This window comes from Phascolarctos cinereus, unplaced genomic scaffold (genome assembly GCF_003287225.1).
Source record: "Phascolarctos cinereus isolate Bilbo 61053 unplaced genomic scaffold, phaCin_HiC Scaffold_7;HRSCAF=346, whole genome shotgun sequence".
Taxonomy (NCBI): Eukaryota; Metazoa; Chordata; class Mammalia; order Diprotodontia; family Phascolarctidae; genus Phascolarctos; species Phascolarctos cinereus.
In genome coordinates this window covers 52,551,488-52,577,144 of record NW_027556180.1, presented here as the reverse complement: position 1 = coordinate 52,577,144, position 25,657 = coordinate 52,551,488, and the positions used below count along the sequence as shown (strand labels likewise).

Genomic DNA, 25,657 nt, shown 5'->3' with positions numbered 1-25,657 from the left:
ATGCTTGTCAAGCTGATCTTGAGAGACTAACGCTTCTCTGAAAGACAGCAGAAAGTCAGAAAAATTAAGGCAAGCCTTGAGCCCTTTGCTGAGCGCTGGCCTGGGAGGGAATTTCCTCTTGCTGATCTGAACCTTATTTTTATATAATTAAAAACCTTTCTATCTAGAGAAGTTTCCTGTAGATTTACCTTCCCAATCAGATTCTGCACCAGAGAAAAGTAATCCAATAAGGAATATTTCCTTCTCCAGTATGATGAAAGATGTGATGTGTAAGGACAAGCCCTGACTAGAAATAACAAAAACATGAAGCTAATACCTTTAGTTTAAGTCAAATTCCAGTGCAACTAATTCCATGAAGAATTTACTTTTTTTGTTGTAAAAGGATTTTAGGATACCATGAAGTATCATAGCATAGGGGAAGCCCCTTTGCTACTGCTCAAGCCAAGTAGTTACTATGGGCATTTGGGAGAGGCCACTGAATCAGAGCCCAGGAACTGTTGGCAGTGGTGGTGTTTGCTGAAAGCATTTCAGAAATCCACAGAAGCACAATTAAGTGACAAGATTCAACATAAAGACTTTTAGTTACAGGAGGCAGCTAGATTGCTCAGTGGATAGAGTACTGGGCCTGGAGTTAGAAAGACCTGAATTCAAATCCAGCCTCATATACTTACTAGCTGTGTGACCCTGGGCAAGTCACTTAACCTTGGTTTACCTTAATCCCCTGGAGAAGGAAATGAAGAATCACTCTTATTTTCGCCCAGAAAAAACCCATGGGCAGGATGGTCCGTGGGTCACAAAGAGTCAGACATGTCTGAGCAACAAATGATACCCCCCTGCACTGATAGACAGAGTTTGCTCATTAGGAGTTCTCTATAGCAGTGATATCACAGGTCTATTCCCTATTCCAATCCTTATCCATTATTGGAGATTTTGTTGAAGAAAAAATGAAGCATGTCATATATAAAAACCCATAGGCACACAGTGGAAAAAGCTTAAAAACAAAAGTTTCTAACCTGTTAAAATCTCCTCCCTCAAAAACGTTTCAATGGGTTCTGAATCCACTTACTAAAAATATAAAAAATGCTACACCCTCTGTTCAGTTTATAAGAACATCTGATTGATATCAGGGAAGATGGGAACTTGTTAGCAAATTGAAACAAAATTTTTCTTTGATGGATGAGTTGATGCATGCAATTGAAAAATGAGTATCATGATTTAGTAATCACAGTCAATAACGTACTTCTTCCATTTACATGTACACATATTGGTAAGACAGCTTTCCAGCTGGAACTGCCGTTAAAAGCAAATATTGAAATAACCCAAACTTAAAACCAGATCTTCGAATCATTATCCCAATATGTTAAACCAAGAGATTTAAAAATAATGAAGTACATTCAATTGCATTGTTCTCACCAACACATATTAATACCACTTCTGGTATACCAGAAGGATTTGTCACTGTTAATTTTACACACACACACATACACACAAACATGTATGTATGTATGTGTATACATGCATGTGTGTGCATATGTGAATGTATATATACACGCATATGTGTATATGCAATATACACGCGTGGATACATACATGTATCTGCATCTGTGTGTATATATGGTGTTTAAACAGTGTTTAATTTTTATCTTATCCTTTTTAATTTCTATTTTTATGTTTTATAATCTAGTTTTGAAAGCTTCTACGGCATTCTGTAGAAAGTTTTCCTCAAAAAAGTTAAATAATACAATTACATAAAAATTATATTATTAGTTACTATGTAATATAAATTATAATGCACATAATATTACATGCCTATCATTTACCAACACATATACATACATTGGGCACATGCACAAGTATATTTTACTGGTAAGGCTGTAAATAAAAGTTTAGCGACCTCTTGGAACACTGTGCTAAATGCTGGGGAAGATACAAAGTTAGGATAACATGCAATCCCTGCCCACATGGAGCCTAAGTCTCCTTAGATATTCATGGTGCTTTATGAGTATCATTCTCCATGTTTACACTTTACATACAGCATAAAGTGTGAAGACTCTACCTGAGTTCTGAATGCCAAGATCACACGGGTCCTGCAACATACAGTCTGCATGGCTCATCTTCCCAGATAGATTCAGAATTACTTGAGGGCATGGATCCAGAAGCCCAGTTTCATCACTGATAAAATGATGGAATTGTACTCTGAATTCCTCTTACAAATCAAACAACCTATAAATTCTATGTTAAGCGTACACAATTCACTGGAAGTAACAGGCTCAGATGCGTCCTCTTTTAACCCATGTTTATGGCCCGATCAGGGATCGGTACCATGCGCCACTGAAGACACAAACATGAGTTCGAGAGGGTCCCTACCCTGTCACAGAGTTTACAATCAAGCCTCTGGCACCTCCGAGTACTCTGACTCAACATCAAACCCAGCATGCTTTTTGGCTTGTGCCTCCTCTTTCTTCACTTTCTTAGTTTATACTAAATTTTTCATTTCTCACCTGCTTACACTACTTTGGAATTTCTCTGAATGATTTCTCCATCATGTCCCGCACTCCAGGACATGCACCTTTTCCTCCTTCCCCTCCCCTCCTTTTTCAGCTTTCTTTTGTGTTTTGCCTTCTCTCATTAGATTGTAAGGGTAGCTAAGTGACATAGTGGATAGAGCACCTGGCCTGGAGTCAGGAATCCTCATTTTCCTGAGTTCAAATATAGTTTCAGACACTTACTAGCTGTGTGACCCTGGGCAAGTCACTTAACACCTGTTTGCCTCAGTTTCCTTATCTGTAAAATGGAGAAGGAAATAGCAAACCAATCCTGAATCTTCACCAAGAAAACCCCAAATGGGGTCACAGATAGCTGGATATGACTGAAAAACAGCTGAACAACAATGAACAAAATTAGACTATAAGCTTCTTGAGGGCAGGGACTAGCTCTCTTTTTTCATATTTGAATTCTCAGTGCTTAGTACAATGCCAGGCACATAGCAGACACTTAATAAATGTCTAGTATTAACTATTTACTTCCACCCACCTCTGGAAACCATCACTTTCTTCATTAAGCAGATTTTCTACTAAGAATCATTCAATCCAGCAAGCTGCTACATTATTCTGCAAAAGGGGGCTTTCCTTAAAGGAGCTGGTTGTCTTTTCTTACACAGGTATTAAATATCTATTATGGCCAGGAAATGGGAACACCACAAAATTGAAACAGCGTTTGCCCTTGGAGAGCTTATATTCTAGTTGGAGGTAGGGGGCTGGAGAGGAGGGGATGGGACACAATACGTACGCAAATCAGTGTATATAAAGCATATGCAAAAAGTACAGTATCAGGGGGCAGCTGGGTGACACAGTGGATAGAGCACCGGCCCTGAAGTCAGGAGGACCTGAATTCAAATCCAGCCTCAGACCAAATGCTTGACACTTACTAGCTGTGTGACTTGGGCAAGAAAGAAAGAAAGAGAGAAAGAAAGAAAGAGAGAAAGAAAGAAAGAGAGAAAGAAAGAAAGAAAGAAAGAAAGAAAGAAAGAAAGAAAGAAAGAAAGAAAGAAAGAAAGAAAGAAAGACAGAAAGAGAGAGAGAGAGAGAGAGAAAGAAAAGAAAGAAAGAAAGAAAGAAGAAAGAGAGAGAGAAAGAAAGAGAGAGAGAGAGAAAGAAAAGATGAAAGGATAAAAAAGGTTGAAAGAGGAGAAACACTAGTAGATTATTTTCTCCACCTCCAAAGAAATATCGTTTCTACCACCAGAGATGTTTTGTTCCAGTAGTAAAATGAGCCCAGGCAGATGAGCTCCTGTGACCCAGGGACAATCTCTAAATGCTAGCTACTGCTGCTGCCATGTGGAGGAGAGATGCCTGTCTCCTCTTGTCTCTCTTTCCTCATTGTCCACAGCTAGAGGAGAGAAATGCCGGTTACCACCACTTCCCTTTCCTACTCCAGCTTTGAGAAGCTGCTGCCTCCTGCCTCATTCTGCTGGTCCCTCCCTCCTAAATTGCCTGATAACACCTGTCTAGGAGGATCAGCCCAAGCTACAAATCCCAAGATGCTTAGCTATCACTCAAACTATTTGCCTCTGGACGTACTCAGTGCCAGCTCAGCCCAGGGAAGGTATTACACATATATTATGTCTCATATCAATGTAAAATAATTTGCATTAGATTGTTCATATGTAAATTCCTTAGTCCCTGGAAGCCCTGAAGAACATGTGGTAATAGGAGCCAGTTCTGACTTCTTTTTCAAATGGGTTTTCATTGAAGTGATTCTGGGATCTCCTCAAATACAAATCCTACCCACATTGTTACTATGGTTCAGTCGTGTCAGTTATGTCCAACTCTTCATGACCCCATTTTGGGGTTTCTTGGCAAAGATACTGTAGTGGTTTTCCATTTCCTTCTCCAATCGTACCCATAAGATTTGTTAACTAAAAGCACTAGTCATGGAGTCAAAAGGCTTTGGTATAAGTATTATTGACACTTTCTATTGTGACCCTGAGCAAATGATTTAAACTTTCATCTTTAAAAGGTAGAGATATTCATAGGATCTCAGAGTTGGAAGGGACCTGAGAAGTCATCTAATCCAACCTGTGCTTGATATATTGAAAGATATTTGCTCTACCATAGGCAGTACTGACTAGGGAATTTGGCAGGGAAAATCTATAAATGTTATGGAATTATCGGTGATTATTATGTAAATATGAGAAGTAATGGAAAGGGCCTGGGGCCAGGAGCTGAAGATCTCTATTCAGGCCCCAGCTCTGCCATTATGAGTCACATGACTTTGGAGAAGTATCTTAATAACTCTGAACCTCAGTTTCCTCATCTGCAAAATGGGAATATTATTACTGTTTATAAAGACACTCCATTTCTGACAGAGGTGTTGTGAATAAAACATTTTGTATACTTCAACGCACTTCGTAAAGATGAGGTAGTATTATTTTGATTACTACTTAAAAAATGTTCACCAAGAAGAACAATGTATCTATATTTCTCTCATTGATTCTTTATAGTTTACTTTTGATATACTTTGTTTTTAGACTATATTAGTTTGCTAATTGACCCTTTCCTTCTTTCCTACCTAGAGAGAGGGAAAGGGTGGAAGGTGGGCAGAATTCCAGCAAAACCAACCAACACGTCAGCTGCGTGTAGTATTCCTCAGCCATGGTTCTCCACTTCTGCACTGAAAGGATGGAAGTGCATTTTCTCAACTCTCTCTGGAGCCAAGCTTCATTCCTAAAGTAGAATTGGGCTTATGGGCATGGCTTAGTGGGAAAAGAGCATTGGATTTGTATCTAAGATTAGAGATTTGAATTCTGACTCAGTAATTGGCTCTCTATGGCCTTGTATATATTGTTTCCCTATTCAATGTCTCATTTTCCTCATTGATAGGACAAGGGGATTTACTTAGGTAATTTATAAGGTACGTTTTAGCTCTAAATACTAAGATCTGATGAATAGCAAGTTGATGACACAGTGACAAAACCATTTTGGCTTGAAAATATTGGGATGTAACATCAGCAAAGTCTATAAAATTGGTCTGAGAATCAAAGAATCATAAGATTTAAAGATAAAAAAGGCCTTGGAGACTAATTGAATTTACTTATCTTACAGATAAGGAAACTGAGGCCTAGTGAGGGGAAAGAACTGGCCCATGGTCACATATGTAGCATGTGGAGAATCTCCCTTTTGACCTCAGGTTTTCTGACTCCAAATCTAGTGTCCTTTCCACTCTAATATAGCAATTGCCTTCCTATAGTTTTTGAGATTTAAACAAATTTGCAGTCTGGATATCATCTTGTGGGTATTAGGGAGCTATCAAAGAGACTTTTTTTTTTTACAAAATTTTCATGAAAAGTAACATTTAAAAATTAAGCAGCTCATGGTGTTAGCATGGTATGTCTTCAAGTTTTGATAAACACACTGCTGAGTGAATTAAATGACTAACAATAATACTAAGCATGTTTTTATTATACTAGAATTCACAAGCTCCTATAGAGTTAGTTTAGCAACATAATTACAATTCCATTATTGCCTACTAAACAATAACCAATATTTTTGTAAGAATTCGGCAACTGTCACTTCCCCCCCACCCCAAGCCAAATGTAAGTAATTATAATGTGTTCTTATAGTCCCTTCCCTAAGTGCCTAGCTAATACTGGGATGGATAAAATGATGAATGTCACTGAATGCATGAAAACACTCTGGTGATAGGTAACATTAGAATTATAGAATTTAAGAGCTGGAAAGGACCTAATGCAATTCTTAATGGGATAAGAACATAAGGAGGTAGGCAGCAATTTGACTTTTATGAGCCACCAGCAATGAATGCCCAAAGTACTGTAAGTGGATAGCATTCAGTGCACCAGATGCTATCAATCAATATTTACAGCACTAATGGGGTTTCTGAGCTCTCAGTACATCTTAAATTAATATCATTATGACTTAAAATTTGAACCAGTTGGGCATCTGATTCCCAGGATTATGAAAAGTAAGAAGACCTCAATAGAAAGGGTTGCTGGAGGAACCTGTACCTTAACATTGCCAGAGAAACAGTAAATGTTGTCATTTCACTATTAAAGGTGTCAGAAAGTGTATCTTATCACAAAATGCAGATATAACAGCAAATAAACTCTGCCGCCAGCCCCATCTCCCCCTGCCAACTATTTACTGGGCTAGTCTGATCTCTGGTTTTGTCATTTAATCTTATAATATTAGAACTGTACCTCTCCATCACCCGTGAAAGCCACAACTAACAACAAAACAGATTACCAAGCATCATTTTCTCATGCTTCTTTATCATTGATACAATGCTTTCTCATTGGTAGCAAAACAACCCGAAAAAAATTGCTAGCGAATTGAAATTAAAATATAATCAATCCAGTTCCAACAAACATCATTAACGTTATGGCCTCTGCCTCTTAGTTCCCTGGTTTCCTTGAAGACTCACTCAAATGTCGCCCTCTACAAGAGGTCATACCTAATCTTACCAGTTATTAGAGCCTTCCCTGCTTCCCTACTCTGTCTAGATACTGTCCATACATCTATTTTTTTTCTTACATGTTGTTTTCCTTATTAGAATAGTCTATGAGAACAGAGACTATTGAGTGGGGGGGATGGCATTTTTCTTTGCATCCCTAGAACTTAGCGCAGTGCTTGGCATATAATAAATACTTAATAAATGCTTCTTGACTGACTATATTCAAAGCACTGTGCTAGACATTAGAGATACAAAGACAAACAACAATGAATATAGAAACAACTCCCGCCCTTAAGGAACTGACATTTTACTGGGGAGACATACAAATCGACGAATAAACAGATAAGAACATAAATGATTGTCTGAGGAGGAAGGAGGGACCGCTGAAGGGCTAAGAAGAGGCTTCCTCTAGGTCGAGGAGAAAGCATCTGGATGGAGCCTTTGAATAAATGGTAGAATGAGTGTCTTCCTCTCCCAGACTGATTGTTTTATGAAGGCAAACTAGGCCATCTTTTGCCTCAGTTCTTGCCTGGCCTTTAATCACTGAATGAATGTTGTCTCAGACAAACTGAAACCTGGGAAAGACCTTAGCTTAAAAAAGGTCAAGGTCTCCCACTGCATCTGGGGTGATCATCAGTTGCCCATCATCCGCTTGTCTTGCCACTGAACACTGATGCCTGTGGAGGAGAGAGTGAGGCTGATGACTTTGCACAGCCCTGCCTCACTTCAATCCAATTCACTTGCAAGTCAAGACACCGCCCTGCTGATGTCATTGGTCCTCTTCAAGAATGAAGGACAAACAACAACGATAACAAAAGTGAGCACCAAGAGACCATAAGAGTCCATCTAGTTCTACTTCCTCATTTTTTTTTCAAATGAGGAAATTGAATCTCAAAAGGAAAAGGAATTTGCCAATGGCCACCCCAGCAATCAGCTGCAGAGACAACATTCCAACCCAGCTCCTCTGCCTCCAAATACGGCTCTATCTACTGTGCCATATTGCATTACTTTTTCCCATTTCTTTCTTTCTTAACTGACTATGTCCCTGATTCCTGTTTCCCAAAGCTTTTTAAGAAATAAAGGTCTCAGGGCAGCTAGGTGGCACAGCGGATAGAGTACTGGCCGTGGAATCAAGAGGACCTTAGTTCGAATCTGATCACAGACCAGATACTTGACACTAGCTGTGTGACCCTGGGCAAGTCATTTAACCCCAATTGCCTTGCAAACAAAATGAAAATAAAATAACTTGAGAGAAAGAAAAAAAGAAAGGAAGGAAGGGAGGAAGAGAGAGAGAGAGAGAGAGAGAGAGAGAGAGAGAGAGAGAGAGAGAGAGAGAGAGAGAGAGAGAGAGAAAGGTCTCAATCATGAAACCTCAATGATTTTTGAGAGAAGTCATTGATACAGCAGCCAAATTCAGAGACAGAGATGTTCAAAAAAATATGGGATGTTATCTACTCAAGGAAATTATTTACATGATAAGGAAGTAGTTAGGATAGATGATATCCCAGTTATCACTGGGACTATTATGTTCATGATGCCAAAACAATCAATCCAGTGGAAAGGGAGAACAAATATTTTAAATTCATTATTTGGTATCGTGTAGCAAAACCCTTCCAGCTGACTGAGTTTTTTAAATAATTTAAAAAGTGCATAGTATAAAAATTTCTCAAAAAGTAACAGAACAAAACATTTTGCTACCCTCCCAGGTAACTTGAGATAGTTTCTATTGATTTCATTTTTAGCAGAGATCACAAGGTAATCAAATGTGAAATTTTGAAGTTCAAGTATAATGTTTTCTAATTTCATTTTGTGACTCCAAACACATGCATATACATGTACAACTCAGAGATCCCACAGATTTATGATTCTATACCCTTGAAGAGATCAAAACCAGGGTGGGGAAAGGTCACAAAGCTATGAAAATTTTCTAGCAGCGCTTTTTATGGTAATAAATCACTTGACATTAAGGTGGTACCCATCATTTGAAGAATGGCTAAATGAGTTGTGGCTTATCAAATAATGAACTATTACTGCATGATAAGTCAATATGAAGGATTTGAGGAAGCATGGAATGATCTATATGACTATTCTATATATATTATATATGTATACACATATATTCTATATGAACTGATACAGAATGAAGTAAACAGAAACAGGAAAACAAAATACATGAGTACCAATGCAAAAGTGGTGCAGTGGATGGAGTACTGGGCCTGAAGTCAGTAAGACCTGAGTTCAAACCGGCCTCAGAAACTTACTAGCTATGTGACCCTGGGCAAGTCATTTAACCCTGTTTGCCTCAGTTTCCTCACCTGTAAAATGAGCTGTAAAAGGAATCTCCAGCATCTTTGTCAGGAAAACCCCAAACTGAGTCACAAAGAGTTGAACATGACTCAACAACAATAACAAAAGCAATGAAAATAAAAAAGAGACACAAAGTCAAACCTGAGGGCTGGGTAATTATAATAACAAAGTTTAATCCCAAAGAAGAGTTGAAAAATGTAGCTCCTTCCCTTCTTTGCAGACATGAAGGACTTGAAGTACTGACCATTGAGCATTTGGCTGCATATACTATCAGACTATGTTGACATGTTTGTTAGTTTTATTAAAACAGTTTTTTGTTTTTCTTCTTTCTTTTTTATCTTTTATTATAAAAGATGGCTCACTGAGTAAGGGGATGGAAAGAAATTCAGAAATGAGGTGATATAAAAATTAAGCAACACATTTATTAAGCCCTTACAATGTACTAAGACATTGTAGTATGCACTGGATGTACAAAGAAAAATTGAAAAATAGTCCCTACAACAAAAATTAGAAATTAAAAATAAAATAAAAACCCTCATTCTTGAGGACTTCTTCCTTGAAGTAACTATTCCCCAATGTTCCCTTCAGTCATCGTCCTTATGGAAGCTTTCCCTGCTGCCCTGTCAGGTTGCCAGACTCAGATCCCTGACCAACTCATAGTCTGCCTTCCTAATACAATGCCCTAATTGGACCAGCACAGCTGCTTACCCTGAATGGGTCCTAGGTCTAATAGCATCTGCCACTCATGATGAAGCAAGATTTGGCAAAAGGTCAATTAATATGATCAGTAAAAAGAATCCAGGTTGGAAAACTTGGAAACCTGATCCTCAAAGTGCATTTTGACTCATTTAACTTTTAATGTCAAACAATTCCTGGAGAAGCCTCCATCATGCTGTGTAAATACAGGAGAGAACGACTCCTTTTTTAGAAACTATGGCATTTAAAAAAGTTTGAGAGACACACTTTCAGGGGAATTAGTCATTTTATTAATAATGCCAGCATTTTAATAAAAGAAGTCAGTGGCACTCTCAAAAGTCAAAGAATCTCATGGTAGGAGTGGGCTTAAGGCTTGTGGTCTTGGAAAAGTGGGTGTTCCAGAGGGTGGCAATTAACTCTGATTAGTTAACAAGTAATGAGAGAATGAATATTATAATCAGGGGCTGGACCAATTCTAATAAACTTGGATTATGTAATTTACTTCTAAATTACCCCCAGCCAGCCTAGAGCAATCTAAAGGAAGAATTCATTCCCACTCAAACCTCAGTAGAGCACAATAACTTCCCACCTGGGTGGGAACTGAACAAGATTGTTAAGAAAGTTAATCCAGTCTCATTATCGGTACTGTCCTTCCAGAGACTGAACTTTGAAATGAGAACTATGGAAAAAGTGGGACTCTGCATCTCCCCAAATCATTGGTTATTAATACTAATTTCTCTCAACAATAACATGTTGGACTTAGTCTAGAAGGAGAGCTGACCTCAGAGCTGGAAGACCTGGGTTCCACCTCGACTGAAACAGACTACCTATTTGGCCCTGGGCGAGTCCCTTAATCTCTCTCAGAGCTCCAGGCAAATCTCTAAAACCATAAATTACCTGGAAGGTGCTGACCTGCATGACAGAAGGAGCTTCCTCACTGAAAGCTTTCTTATACCAATGAAATAACAGGTTCAGTCCTTATACCCTATAAAATAGACTACCACTATTAAGCCTTTGGGGCTACTGTTTTCCAAGTCAGTATTCAATTAATTTTTTTTCCTTTCAAACAATTTAGCAAACATTTATTAAGCACTTTCTGTCTACAAGATATTGGGCTATACATGGGAATACAAAGCTAGCTGTACCAGGGGAAACAAGAATAATAGTAATAGCTAGCATTTATATGGTACCTGCTATGTGCCAGAAATTGTTAAACATTTTACAAATAGTATCTCATTTGATTCTTACAACAACCCTATGAGTTAGTTGCAACTACTACTCCCATTTTACAGTTGAGAAAACTGAGGCAAATTGAAGTTAAACAACTTGCCCAAGGTGATTCAATGTAATAAGTGTCTGAGGCTGGATTTGAACTCAAATCTTTCCTGACTGTAGGTCCAGCTACCTCACACCTACTCCTTCTACTAGTCCTTGTAGGTATACCAGAAGGAGTACATGATTTGAAGACAGGAGAATCCTGGCTCTGACACTACCTGTGTGGCTTTGAGCAACTCACCCCAAAGACTCCATTTTTTACATCTAAAATGGGTCCGAAAATTCCCATTTATGAGGTCAGTGTGAGGAAACTTGCAATCCTTAAAGGATATAGAAAAGGGAGTTACTATTACTATACAACACATTATGCTTTCAAGGAGCTTGCATTCTAATGGTAGGCATAGAAATATAATACAAAGAAGAGTGAAATTTGTATTTAAGTACATATAAGTACCTAGCACCACAATAGATAGAATGCTAGGCCTGGAGTCGGGAGGACCTTAGATAATGATGGTGCTGGGCCTGGAGTCAGAACAGACCTGAGTTCAAATCCAGCCTCAGACATTCACTGCATTGTGTGCATAATGCATATGGTGCATAATAAACATCTTTTGCCTGATTGACCTACTCCAACGCCCTTTGCCCCATTAGTTCCTACTATTCTGCTTCCCTTTCTTCATATTACAGACAGACTAACATGCTTTCTGTTCCTTTTTCCTGCCCTCTAGTTTCACTGCTTTTGCATAAACCATCATACATGGGTACAGTGGACTTCCTCCCTTTCTTTACAATAAGATTTCTCTCTCCCTTACAGGTCTTAGCACTAAGTGCTACAGATATAAAAAGAGGCAAAAGACAACCTGCGCTCACAAGCTAATGATCACAATTTAGTGATTTAATGAGTCGGAGATAGCAGGTGGCCTTAAATGCCAGAATCAAGAACATCTGATCAGGTAGACAATGAGGAGCTGTTAGGTAGAGGAATGACATGATCAAGGTTGGAAATTATAGCTACTTCGCAAACTTCCGAGGTACCGAGGAGGCACAGTGGATAGAACAGCAGGACTGGAGTCAGGACCTGATTTCAAATCCGGCCTCAGATACTAGCTAGCTATGTGACCCTGGGAAAGTCACTTAACTAACTATGGTCTGCCTCAGTTTCCTCATCTATAAAATAGGAAAAATGAAAGCATTTAACTCCCAGAATCATGAGGATTAAATGAAAATTTATGAAGTGTTTTTGCAAAAGTTAAAGCACTACGTGAATGCTATAATATTAATAGTTATTAATATTTTGTTATCATCATCATTATTATTTGGCCTGATAGAATGACTGGACAAAGGAAGATCAATGCAATTAGAAAGCTATTGTGATGTCTAGGCAAGAAAAGGTGAGGACCACCTGAACTGGTGAGATTACAATAGGAAGAGAAAGGAGAACAGGTACAGGAGGTACTGCAGAGGTTGAACCGACAGGACTTAACCACTGATTTGATGTCTATCATGAGATACAGAGATGAATCAAAGATGACTCTGAGGCTATAAGCCTTGGGAAATGGTGGTACTCACCATTGAATGGGTGTCCTACTCAGGGATTCAGGTACAGATTGATACACATTTCTTTGGACATGGTCAATGTGGGAATTTGTTTTTCTTGACTATGAATAGTTGTTGTTGTTTAGGGAAATGATGATAAGTTCAGCTTGGAACAAGTAGAGCTTGGGGTACCATCATTCAGGTGAAGATAACCAGGAAGCAGTTAGAAATACAGTACTGGAGCTCTGGGGTTTCTTTTTACATTGCAATGTAAATGCTGTAATTCTTCAACTTTTAATAATAATAAATAAAAATAGCTAGCATTTTATAGGGCTTTAATGTTGGTAAATCGATTTACAAATATTACCTCATTTTCATTCTCATAGCAATCCTGGGAGGTTTTATTTTTCCCTACTTTTTTGTTTTTATTTATCTTTTGGGTTTTGGGGTTTTTTTTTTTTTGGTCTTTGTGCATGCATTTTTTTTTTGGACTTTATGCATGCATTTTCCCCATATGCCTCTGGTCATAAGTCATGGTGAAGTAGGGCTCTGGTTGAGAGCCAGGGTTCAATTGACAGGTGTAAAGAATCTATGCTGCTTTGACTACTGACTTCCTGGCAGCCATGCCTAACCATCTGACTAAATGTGAAAGATCCTTAGGTCATCCGGTATCTGGGTCATCTCCTCCCAAACCAGAAACCTGGAAGTGAGTTCAGCTGCCCACAATTCAGAGAAGTAATGCTGGAAGGAAATCTATACTTTTCATTGTTTTTTTCTGTGGTTATGGATTAAAACCACAATCATTTCAGTCTTTCATCATTACTTGTTCTGTACTAACATATGCTTCTTTGGTACGGGGTGAGGGGTGGGGGACTAGGCATCAGGTACATAGCCTTACCCCCATTCACATACCCAGTATCCATGCAGGGGAAAAGCCCCCTGGTGAATTCCATGGTACTGAGAACTAGTTTCTGTTTCTCTCTCCTGCCAGAGCATACCACTATATTCACTCTCATCTCTCAGGTCTCCTAGAAACATACCAATGGGGGCTTAAGCTCCACATTTAAAAACTCTCACTTCTTACCAACACTTTCACAGAATTCCCACTTAGCTTCCAGCACCCAAGACCTAAACCACAAACATACTGAAGTACCCTGGATACTTCCTGATGTCCCTAAGGACCCTCCATAGAATTGCAATCATTTTATCCACTTTCTAGTCAATGGTCAGAAGAAGAGATGGCAAAGATTTTCGAGAGGAGAGGAAAGGAAAGGAAAAAGAAGAAAAGAAAAGAAAATCCATCATGTTCACCTGTCTTCCTCTCTCTGGCCAATATCTCTCGAGATTCTTAAAAAGATGAGAGAACATAGAATACACCATGAAGTTATCTGCCAGGGATATATGGAAGCCTTCCCTATACTCATCCTCAAAGAAGGATTATCTAACCTACTTCTGAATACTTATCACAAACAAAAGTGATTTATCATTGTGATTCAATTCGTCTACTCAGCATCCCCATTAAGAATTATTTGTTCATTAGGAAGTATTTGTTTTGTGTGTCTCTAATGATTTACAAGATGTAGAGCAAAACCACAATCATTTTATGACCTCACACTAATAGAAATTTTCTAATTATTATAGACATAGCATTTAGATAAGTCATCTCTGAGGAAACATATAAGATGAAATTATTTTTTTGTCCATTCATTCAGTATTGTTTAGGGGAAGGAGCACGAGACTTTGAATCAGAAGACCTAGGTTCAAATCCCTAGCCTGCCACTATGTGACAGGTCACCTCCAAGACACTGAGGAAGCTTGCAACATCTTCAGTCCTCTGTTTCATTATCTGTAAAATGAGGGGACTGGACTACATCACCTGAAAGGCCTAGCCCTTCCAGCACATTCAATAACTATGTAAGAAATGGCAGCTTTATGCAAGATACTGAGCAAGAAATTATGGAAAATGCAAAGAAGTATAAGGCACAGGCCCTGCCTTCATGAAACTTACAGTTGGGTAGGGAGATGCACAAATACATGCGCACAAATCGTTATGGCAAAGGGCAACATGTGAAAGTACAAAAAGAGACATAAATAATAAGTTCACAACATCATTTCAGGCAGGGTTAACCAAGGAGATCATTATGGCGGAGAAAGCATTCGATTTGGCCTTAAAGGAAAGGTATAAATTGAACAGGCAAAAGTCCTAGGCCTACACTCTAAGTCATCAACGAAAGAGGAAAAGGGTCTAGTATTTAGAGTTCTAGATTTGGAGTGAGGAAGATGAAGGTTCAAATATTGCCCCTAACACTTGGTAGGTGTGTTTCTCCAGGCAGGTGGCTTTATCTCTCTGAGCTTCAGAAAGGATTTATCTACAAAGTTGTGGTATCAATGAGATCATATATGTAAGGGGCTTCACAAACATTAAAGCGTCATGTAAATAGCTATTATTATCATTGTAGATGGGTTGGAACTGTGTCAAATGAGATTATGTAAAACCATATCTATATCTATTATGTAAAACTATATCTAAAACTATATCAAAACATATGTCATCAGAATCCTCCAGATCTCCTACTTTTAGGGTCAGCAGTGATATGATGATAGAGGTCCATTCAGGAGTCAGTCAGGAAGGCCTGGGTTCAAGTCCTGCTTCAAATACATACTGCATAACCATGGGAAAACATTGAGCCTCTCAGTGCCTCTGGCAACTATCAAAGGCAATATAAACTGAAAAAAAAAATCACTGATCTGCATTAATGGAGGGTATCATTTCATTCGCATTGATGGGATAGCTGAGTGGTGCAGTGGATAGAGCACCAGGCTTGAAGTCCAGAAGTCCTGAGTTTAAGTCCAGACTCAGATACTTCCTAGTTGTATGACCCTGAGCAAGTCATTTAACCTCTGTCTGCCTCAGTTTCCTTATCTGTAAAATGGGGATAATAATAGCACCTACCTCCCAGGGTTGTTGTGAGGAACAAATGAGATAATAATTGTAAAGCATTTAGCACAGTGCCTGGGATATTAGCTATTATGATTATGATGATGATTAAATCTCAGATCTAAAAGTCCCTAAACCCCCTCCATGCCCCCCCAAACCTGTATTTTTAACTACACAACAAACAGAACAAGAAACAGAGAGGCCAACTCACTGACACTGTTTTTATCCTTAAGCCTATATTTGTTTAGGTAGAACATGCTTTAATATTCTGGAGAAAGCTCTCACATCTTAGAATTATAGTCATGCAAGTTTCTGGGCCCAAGGAGAGGAAAACAAACCATTTATAAAAGATGAAATCTCCATGTAACAGTTCAAAAAGATAACAAATGGAATGACACACCTACAAATAACAGTCATTTGTAAAATGAGGGAGCTCGACTCAGTGGCTTCAAAGCTTCCTTCCAGGACATCATTCTATGATTGCACCAAATGTAGATAAACAGAAATTGGCAAACTTATGGGCTGATACAACTTTAGAGCTGGAAGGGATCTTAAAGATTATAAAGACCAAACCATATGCTTTTTTTTCCCAAATAAAACAATCAAAATCTAGAAAGGTGAATAGACTTGTCCACAGTCAATGGCCAAGCCCAGAGTAGAATCCAGGCTTCCTAGCTGGGTATCATCAGTGGAATATAAGACTGTCATTGAAAATTTCGCCTGTAACAAAAACAACAAAAAAAAGTTGCCATCTTTTAAATCTCTGTTGATCTACCACACCATAGATAGCAGTTCAATTTAATACTGAGAGTTACATACTTTCTGTCATAGTGGGTCATGTTATTTTTTTCCTCATTGATTATATGTCACTGAGATATAGAAAAGGAGCCAAAGCCCTAGATGAGGGCTGGAGACTGGAAACTTGCTTCTATTTCTAGATGCCTTCATTTCCTTTCTATTTTGCTTTCAGCCATTAGTCAGGCCATCCATCAATCTGTGCCTCTCCTAGGAAATGAGAAGGGCTTAACTATTCATGGAGGTGATTAGCAGCACGGTTTGGTCACAAATGGATATGTGTGACCTGATACAACTCCAAAGGTGACTGTCGAGATGCAAAATACAATTGGTGTTGGGAGTTCTTAAATATTTCACTTTGCCCCTCCCACCTCAGGTTCTCAGGGAAGAACAGAGGGCTTTAAATGAACATCGGCCACAAGATGAATTGAATTAATTCAATTAAGAAGTGTAAAATATGCTCCTTTTGGAACCAGAAGACCTGGGTTTGATCCCTAGCCTGCTACTTATTGCCTGTGTAATCTTGAGTAAGTGACTCTATGAAAATAAAAGGGCTAGACAAGATAAGAGGTGTCAAACATGTGACCCTATGAGGCCTACAATATCATCCTCATTCTCATCCTCATCATAGCTAACATTTATATAGTCATTACTATGTGCCATGCACTCTCATTTGATCCTCACAACAACCCTAGGAGGTAGGTGTTATTATCATACCCATTTTACAGATGAGGAGACAGAGACAAACAGAGGTCAAGTGACCCACTCAGGGTTACACAGCTAGTAAGTGTCTGAGGCCTGATTTTAGACTCAGTTCTTCCTGACTCCAGGACTGACACTCTATCCATTGGGCCACCTGCCACACTCTCTAGCGTAGAAGGAACCATATTAAAATGTAATTGGGAAATATTTTACAACAACAACCACAACAACAATAAAAAAGAACTTAGATGATGTTACCACGGTTTTCTAAGTCAACATACACCCACAGAAATCCTTATGTTCTGTTTGGTGCCCCCTTCCCACTTTCTGTTTGAGCTTAACACCACTGGGGTAGATGGGAGATCCTTTCAAGCTCTAGATATGTATGACCCTGCAAAATAACTAATATCTAAATGCATAAAAACACTTTCAATACTCTCAATCTCTGGCCTGATCTTTAAAGTGCCCCATAGAAATTGTCAACAACAGTGGGACCCTGTTACAGCATGGCTTTTTGATTATGCAGATTTGAATATGAGGAATCACATTATGTCCCTAGAACACAACACGGAGCTGTAAAATTGTAATATAACATCACTATTCTTTAAAATGAGGGCTAATCTTTTCTTCTAACACCAATATTATAAAGGAATTTCAGTGAAAGTGGAGCTGCTTCACTTCTGCCTTTGTATACCCAGGGCCCAGCACACAGGAGGTACTTAGTTAATGATTGAGGATTGAAAGAGTGGGATTTGGTGTCAGAGAATGTGGGTTCAAATTACAGCCAATGTTTATATAGAACTTTAAAGATGGAGAAATATCTTAGATGTTATCTCTTTTGATTTTCACAATAACCCTGTGAAGTTGGTACTATTATTACCTCCAGATGAGAAAACTGAGATTAAGAGTCCTTAACCTTACCCAGGGCCATACAGCTAATAAGTGAGTGCCTGAGGAGAGATTTAAAGTCTTCCTAACTCCAAGTCAAAGCCACTAAAACAATCATGCTTCTGTTATGTCCTGGTTCTTCAAACACGGACAAGTCTGCAAGTTTGCCAGTCTGCAAGGTAAGGTGGCAGGGTTGTACTCATTAGCTCTAATGCGCTTTCTATGCTGAAATCCTATGTAGCATCTATTACCCTGTATCCACTGAGCACTTGTGGATTTTTCCTTGCCTCAGATAAAGCTTTGCACTTACATTAGAGCCTGGAGCAAAAAAAAAAAAAAAAAGTACCAACACTACCTTTATTTCCCTCCTGGAAGGTTGCTAGGTAATTTGGCCCTAGTTAATTTGGTAAAAGTGACAAAAACGTCCCGAAATTGGCGGGTTAGATAGCTTTGTTTAACGAATTAAACTGATGTGTATTCAGTCGTAGAAACCTAGATCTAATAATGATAGATAACATTTATATAGCACTTTGAGGTTTGCAAAGGACTTTCCAAATATTATCTTATTTGATGCTCACAGCAACCCTGGGAGGTGGCTGCTATTATTATCACTATTTACCAGGTGAGGAAGTTGAGGCACAGACTTGCCCAGATTAACGAACCTAGAAGAGTCTGAGGCAGTATTTGAATGAACAAGTCCCGAGCTCTCCACCTAGCCGACACTTGAGCTGGTACGGACCACAGAGATCATCTAGTTCAAACCTTTCATTTTTTACAGATGAGGAAACTGAGGCCCACGGAGGTTTAGGTAATTTGCCCAAGAGAAGAGAGCTGAGAATCGAACCCAAATGTCATTTATTCCCAAGTTCAGATTTCCTTCTACTGCACCACGCTGCCTTTCAAATCACATCCATCCACGGCAAAATATAGAGTAAAGTAAAACAAAACACAGCCTCTCCATCCATCCCACCCTCCCAACCTCCTAAATCCCACCAGCCTGAAAGTCTAGGCTGGGAAATGGGTGTAAAGAAATTAACTAAAAAAGCACAAAGTTGAGAGTCGGTGATGTCGATTGCATAGGGTGTGGAGGAAACGTCGGAATGACTGTAAAACAATAACATTTGCGCCTGCTTGGAGAGAGGTACTCCTGGCCAGGGATTCCCGAGCCTAAAAACCCGGTGGTCTCAGATCCGCACTCTGTGCCTCCTCAGCATGCCTCTGGGACTGTGCTGTCCGAGCCAGGCTGAGCCCTTAGGAAGTTTGGACCAAGTGAAGAAGTCACCTCCGTCTCACATCATCAGCATCGAAACAAACAGCAAACAGCGCGCTGCTCTCGAGTGGACAATGGATTCCCATCTGTCAACGCGATCGCCCTGGAGTGCAGATCTGGGGCTGGCAACACCGTGCTACCCACCCTTGCCCTGGCCAAGGCCAAGGCTAATCCCCGCGGGCCTCCCGTTCGGGGATGCCTGATGGTTTATCTCTAGGCAGCATCCCCCAGCCTCTCTCCTCTAGGACTAATGACATTTCCAGGTGCGTACGGGGTCCCGCGGGAGCTAGTCCTCCCTCCCTACGCCCAGGCAACAAGTTTCCCAGGCAGTGAATGTGACGATCGCGTCGCGAGGAGGAGGGACACGACACTCACCGTACACCATGGCCCCTCCAGTTTCGTGCAAGAAACGGAATCGGTGGTTTTTGAATAACCATATTGTGAGGATGGTCAGAATCAGAAGGAAATTAAAGACCAGCAGTTCCACTGCGCCCTGGTGCTGGAACTGAGACTCCTCTTTGGGAGACAGGAATCTGAGGCTCCCCATGCCAGTTCCTTGAGGGGCTTGTCTGAGCCAACAGCCAGGATGGAGGCGACGCTGCCTGCTCCCTCAACAACTTTTGCAAGAGAAGTCTGGGGCTTGAAGACTTACGTCCTCAGTCTGCAACCACATCCACTTAGTCGCAGCTTCGAGGCATACCGCCCCAGTTTAGTATTCAGATGCCTTCTAGTTACAACTTCCTGTTTCTCTCTTAAAGCAGCCTTGTCTCTTTTTGTTTTTTCGAAATTTTAAGCTTCAGAGTAGTATTACACCACTGAATTTTACTATCTTTAAGCCATGTGGTCCAGGAAAAGCGTTTCGAATATTGCATGGCTTTTACAAGTGAATATTTCAGGATCTTATGTGATGAGCGATGGGGATTCCCAAATGTCTCAAAGAGAGAGGTCCTCCTCTAAGAGAATAACTTTTAAATTGCCGAGGGTTTTCTATTTCTTTTCTTTCTTACTTTTTTTAAACATTTTAGAAAGTTAGTAGTGATAACAAGTGGAGCCAGGAAGACATCTGCCTTGTGGCAGATGACTGTGTGACTATACAAGTCATTTAATCTCTCAATGCTCTAGGTACCCCTCCAAGATTATCAATTGAATAGAAAGGTCTGACTTTTGCCCTGGTAGAAAGACTTTCTTCTACCAGCAACTTTCCTGTGCCAGGGGTTCTTTATCTGGGGTCCATGGGCTATGTGAATTTGGAACTCTTAATATTTGGTAATTGTATTTAATTGGAATTGGTTTCCTTGTGTGTTCTATTTTATACACTTAAAAACACTATTCTGAGAAAGAGTCCAAGTTTTTCACCAAATTACTAAAGAGGTCCATTACACACACACACACACACACACACACACACACACACACACACACACACACACACTCCCTACTCTGTGCCAATGAAACCACAACTTTAATCCTTGGCCTAACCCTTTCCCCTTTTAAATTCTTTTTCCCCAAATCAGGAGAAAGGCCACCTTATCTGAACAACATTTTCTAAGGTCCAAAAGTGAATGCCCAAATCTAGGATAATGATTTGAAGCTTAATAAAGAGCTCACAGGCCACGTAGTACATCCCCTTTGTTTTATAGATGAGGTAACTGAAACCCAGAGGGGTTCTGATTTGCCTAAGAGAGTCACCTAGGCAGTAAGAAGAACAGCTGGAAATTCATTGAGAGAGTGGTTTATTCTATTCAGTTAACTGACTAACTCCAAATGCAGTGAACTTTCCACACCACAGTGCCTCTAATCCTGTATCCTAACACACACACAAAGTTTTTCCTCCCCAACAAGAAGCCATCCAACAGCATGGTTGATTATTGATTTGGCCCAGGTGCTGACCACTTGTCAGGTTTTTTTTTTAATATTTTGTTTTTAGTAGAGAAATGAGCAATGCTCTATGCTAACAAATGCTCAACTACTTTGGGCATTCCTACTCAGAAGAGAAATACTGCCCTAGCTGCTACTATTATATAAGACCATCAGATGGACACTGAGCATATAATGCCTAAAATAGTTGTGTATTTACTAGTATAGAACAGAGACTGACACTTTTCTATGACTTAGTAGATAATTGAGAAATCTATTACAATGGAGGGAAAGATGGGAGGGTGGGCTATGGGCTTTGCTTGAACCTTACTCTCACTAGTATTGGCTCAAATAGGGAATAATATATACAATCAGTTGAATATATAGTAATGACAATGAAGTAATATCAATAGTAAACATATATGCTCCAAGTAGTATAGCATCCAAATTCTTAAAGGAGAAATTAAGTGAGTTACAGGTTCACGACCAATTGACATATAGAGAGCATTATGAAATATAAAATAAATAATTTTGATTATATTAAATTAAAAAGCTTTTGCACCAACAAAATCAAAGCAACCAAGATTAGAAGGAAAGCAGAAAGCTATTACAGCAAGTGTCTCTGATAAAGGCTTCATTTCTCAAATATATAGAGAACTGAGTCAAATTTAAAAGAATGCAAGCCATTCCCCAGTGGATAAATGGTCAAAGAATATGAACAGGAAGTTTTCAGAGGAAGAAAGCTATCTCTAGATTTAGTGGATAATTCCCGAGGAGTCAGAGGAGCTACACAAATGTTAAGTGACTCACCCAAAGTCACACACCTAATAACAGAGATAGAATTTGAACCCACATATTCCTGGCTCCAAGTCCAGCATGCTATCCACTTAGCACTTACCTCTGAGCCAGTTAAAAAAAAAAAAAGAAAATCCCTTTATTCTTCACCTTGCTCCCAACATATTTTACTTTTTAATAGTATTCCTTGGTTAAATTGAGGCAAACAAGAAAGTTTTTAAAAAATATTTATTTGAAGGTCAATAAGAGCAGACATATTTAGCAACATCACCTATATACAATTATATTTCAAATCAGAGAGGATTTTTGCCAGAGTAATCAGACCCTGGGGAAGACTGAGACAGATTAAAAGCCATCATCCCTGTCTTGGAATACAATGGCAGCCCTTGAATGAAACGATTCCTCTGGAATAAAAGAGCTCTTTTAGTAAGCACTTCTTTCTGAAAGAAAAATATCCATCTTTTCCCTTGTTAATTTGGTTCTTTCTGAATTACAGTTTTGAATGCTAAAAAAGAAAAATACAAAATTCTGTTCTGAGCATAATTTCTTCCTAAGTCAATGTTCTGTTTTGTTCATATGGTTTATAATAGAAAGCAACTGGTTCTTCACAACTGTTGAGTGAATTTTTCTACAAGCCCTTGCTATTTTTTTTTTGAGAGGTATAATTGTTGTTGTCCAGTCATAACCCATTTGGAGTTTTCTTGGCACTAGAGTGGTTTGCCGTTTCTTTCTCCAGCTCATTTTACAGATGATGAAACTGAGGCAAACACGGTTAAAGTGACTTGTCCAGGGTTTTATAGCTTGGAAGTATCAGAGGTAGCATTTGAACCCAAGTCTTCCTGACTCCAGGTCTGGAGCTCTCTCCATTGCACCATCTAGCTGTCCCAAGATATAATTACCTAGGAGAACTTACCACGCTGACAGGAAGCAAGATGTAGCGCAGGGACACTGCATATACATATACACACACAAACACACACACACACACACACACACACACACACACATATATATGAATGTATGTATATATACACACATACACACACATAAACATATATATAAATAAATGTATGTATATGTATGTATGTATATATTTATACATACACATATATACATACATATATACATATGTGGTGGCAAGGTGGTAAAGTGGATAGAGTACCAGCCCTGTAGTCAGAAAAACCTGGGGATCAAATCTAATCTCAGATGCTCACTAGCTGTGTGACCATGGGCAAGTTATTTAACTCTGTCTCTAAATGTATGTATGTGTATCTATCTATACATATTGATTTACAAACTTCTTTTTAAAATATTTTAATAACTACATTTCAATATAATTGGTTTCCTTTGTAATCCTATATGTTTTATTTTATGCATTTGCAATCATTATTCTGAGCAGTCCATATGTATCACTAGTCTGCCAAAGGGGTCTGTGGCACACAAAAGTTTTAAGGATAGTGATCACAGGATTCAGGAAGACTTGGGCTCAAGCCTTGCCTCTGACATATGCTGGCTATGTGACCCTGAACAAGTCACTTACCCACTCACTGCCTTAAGAAGCTTAAGTAAAGAAGTTGCAGGGAAGGTTCTGACCTACATTGGAAGAAGGTACATCACAGGTTTAACCACTATGCCTAATTGCCTCTATCCCAGTGTCTGTTAGCAAATGTCAGCGATATGAGATTGATTACAGAATAATGTAATTTAGAAACATGATGTGATTCATTTATGAAGAGGAGTTCAGATGAGTGAGCAAATATCTTCACCCTCCCTTTCTTCCCTACCCCCTCCCCTCAGTCAGCTCATTGATAATTGGCTCATCCACCCAGAACGTCTGGCTGCTTTTCGATATCCAATTCCACTGCTGACTTCCTTGCTGATTTTAACTCGACAGGGTGTTGTACTCACTGCCCCAGATGCTCCCCTCACACACTCTCCTTTTTTGGCAAGCACGTCGATGATGACTAATAACTAATAAGCAGGCTGTTTTGGAACCTGTTAGCTACAGCTCCTGAAAGTTTCGTCTAGCTGCTCCAACAAGTTCTGCCTTTGTAGTTTTGCAAACCGACGAGTTAGGTCTTGAGTTTTCAGATTTACCCGATATCCAATTCAGAAGCCAGCAAGTGTCTGTGGCTTTGTGATAAAGCCACTGAGAGTCATTCTTCCTCTGGCCCTAAGTTCTCCGGGCTGTGCACATGAGAATGGCTTCCTTCTGTCACCTTACCATGGACTTCAATCCTTTTCTATTCACAGAAGCATCCAGGTATTTTCAGACGCTGGCCTTCACTTGTCTTTATCTTGTGACCATTTAATGTTGAGGTGGAGGCTAAAGGAAGCAGGAATGTTTTCACAGGCCCTACCAATGGCAGAAATGTGGTTTTCCTCATGTTGAAGCTTTGGGGATAGATTTTAGGATAATAAAAATAATACATTGATGAATAAAAGAATCATGGATCTTAAAGGGATTTCAGAGGACATTTAGCCCCGCCCTCTTATTTTTGAGAGAAATAATGCCCAAGGAGATGAAATGGCTTTTCTACAATCACACGGGCGGTGATACTGAGAGGTGGCACAAGTATTATTGTCCCTACTTTTACAAATAAGAAAACTGAAACACTGTGAAATTGTGATTTGCTCAAGGTCAGACAGGCACTAAGTGTCTGAGGTAGGATTTGAACCCAGACCTTTGGCTCCAAGGGACTCACTCTTTCTGATACATCCACAAGAGTAAGGTAAAGACCAGGTCAAGATATTGATTACATTTTACATTGTGAGATTCAATTCAGTCATTTAGCTTGTCATAAACTTTTCAAAAACTGATTGTCTTCTCTGTGTTGACTACCCCCCCTAGACTTGTATAATCTGAAAAATTCAATTAGGATGCCATCTATGGTTTTATCCAAGTCACTGATAAAAATGTTAAATAGCACAGGGATCTCTAAGGTACCTTTTAGCTCTAAATCTTATGATGTTAATTGATGGAGAGGGAAGAGAGGAGGGGATTAGAAACAGGAAATTTAGTCCACCTCTTCATAGAAACATTATGCATGATTAACATAGTGGGTCTAGCATTTACACAGCACTTTAAGATTTACATTATTCTGTAATCAATGTCATATCGCTGACATTTGCATTTTTTGGTTTCTTATGATCCTACCCCAAGACACCCATGAAAAAGCACCTTTCTGATTAGGCAGCTAGGTGCTGCAGTGGATAAAGTGTTGGGCCTGGACTCAGAAAGGCATCTTTCTGAGTTCAAATCCAGCCTAGATGCTTAATGGTTATGTGACCCTCGGTAAGTAACTTAACCCTGGTGGCCTCCATTTCCTCATTTGTAAAATGAGCTAGAGAAGGAAATAGCAAACCACTCTAATATCTTTGCCAAGAAAATCCCACATGGTGTCATGAAAAGTCAGACATGACTGATTATCATTCTATCCACTGTACCATCTGTCTCTCTGTCCATCTCTCTCTCTCTCTCTCTCTCTCTCTCTCTCTCTCTCTCTCTCTCTCTCTCTCTCTCTCTCTCTCTCTCTCTCTCTCTCTCTCTCTCTCTCTCTCTCTCTCTCTCTCTCTCTCTCTCTCTCTCTCTCTCTCTCTCTCTCTCTCTCTCTCTCTCTCTCTCTCTC

At 39.4% G+C, this 25,657-nt stretch overlaps 1 protein-coding gene across 1 annotated transcript in view; it reads right to left on the bottom strand.

Annotated features, from left to right (window-relative positions):
• Positions 1-20,142, bottom strand: part of SLC9A9 (solute carrier family 9 member A9) — a 745,308-nt gene extending 725,166 nt beyond the window's left edge. Inside the window, exon 1 of the mRNA XM_078147547.1 lies at positions 19,752-20,142. Coding sequence (XP_078003673.1) covers positions 19,752-19,923 — 172 coding nt within the window. The 5' untranslated portion in view covers positions 19,924-20,142. The remainder of the gene's footprint in view (positions 1-19,751) is intronic.
• Positions 20,143-25,657: the final 5,515 nt, after the last annotated feature.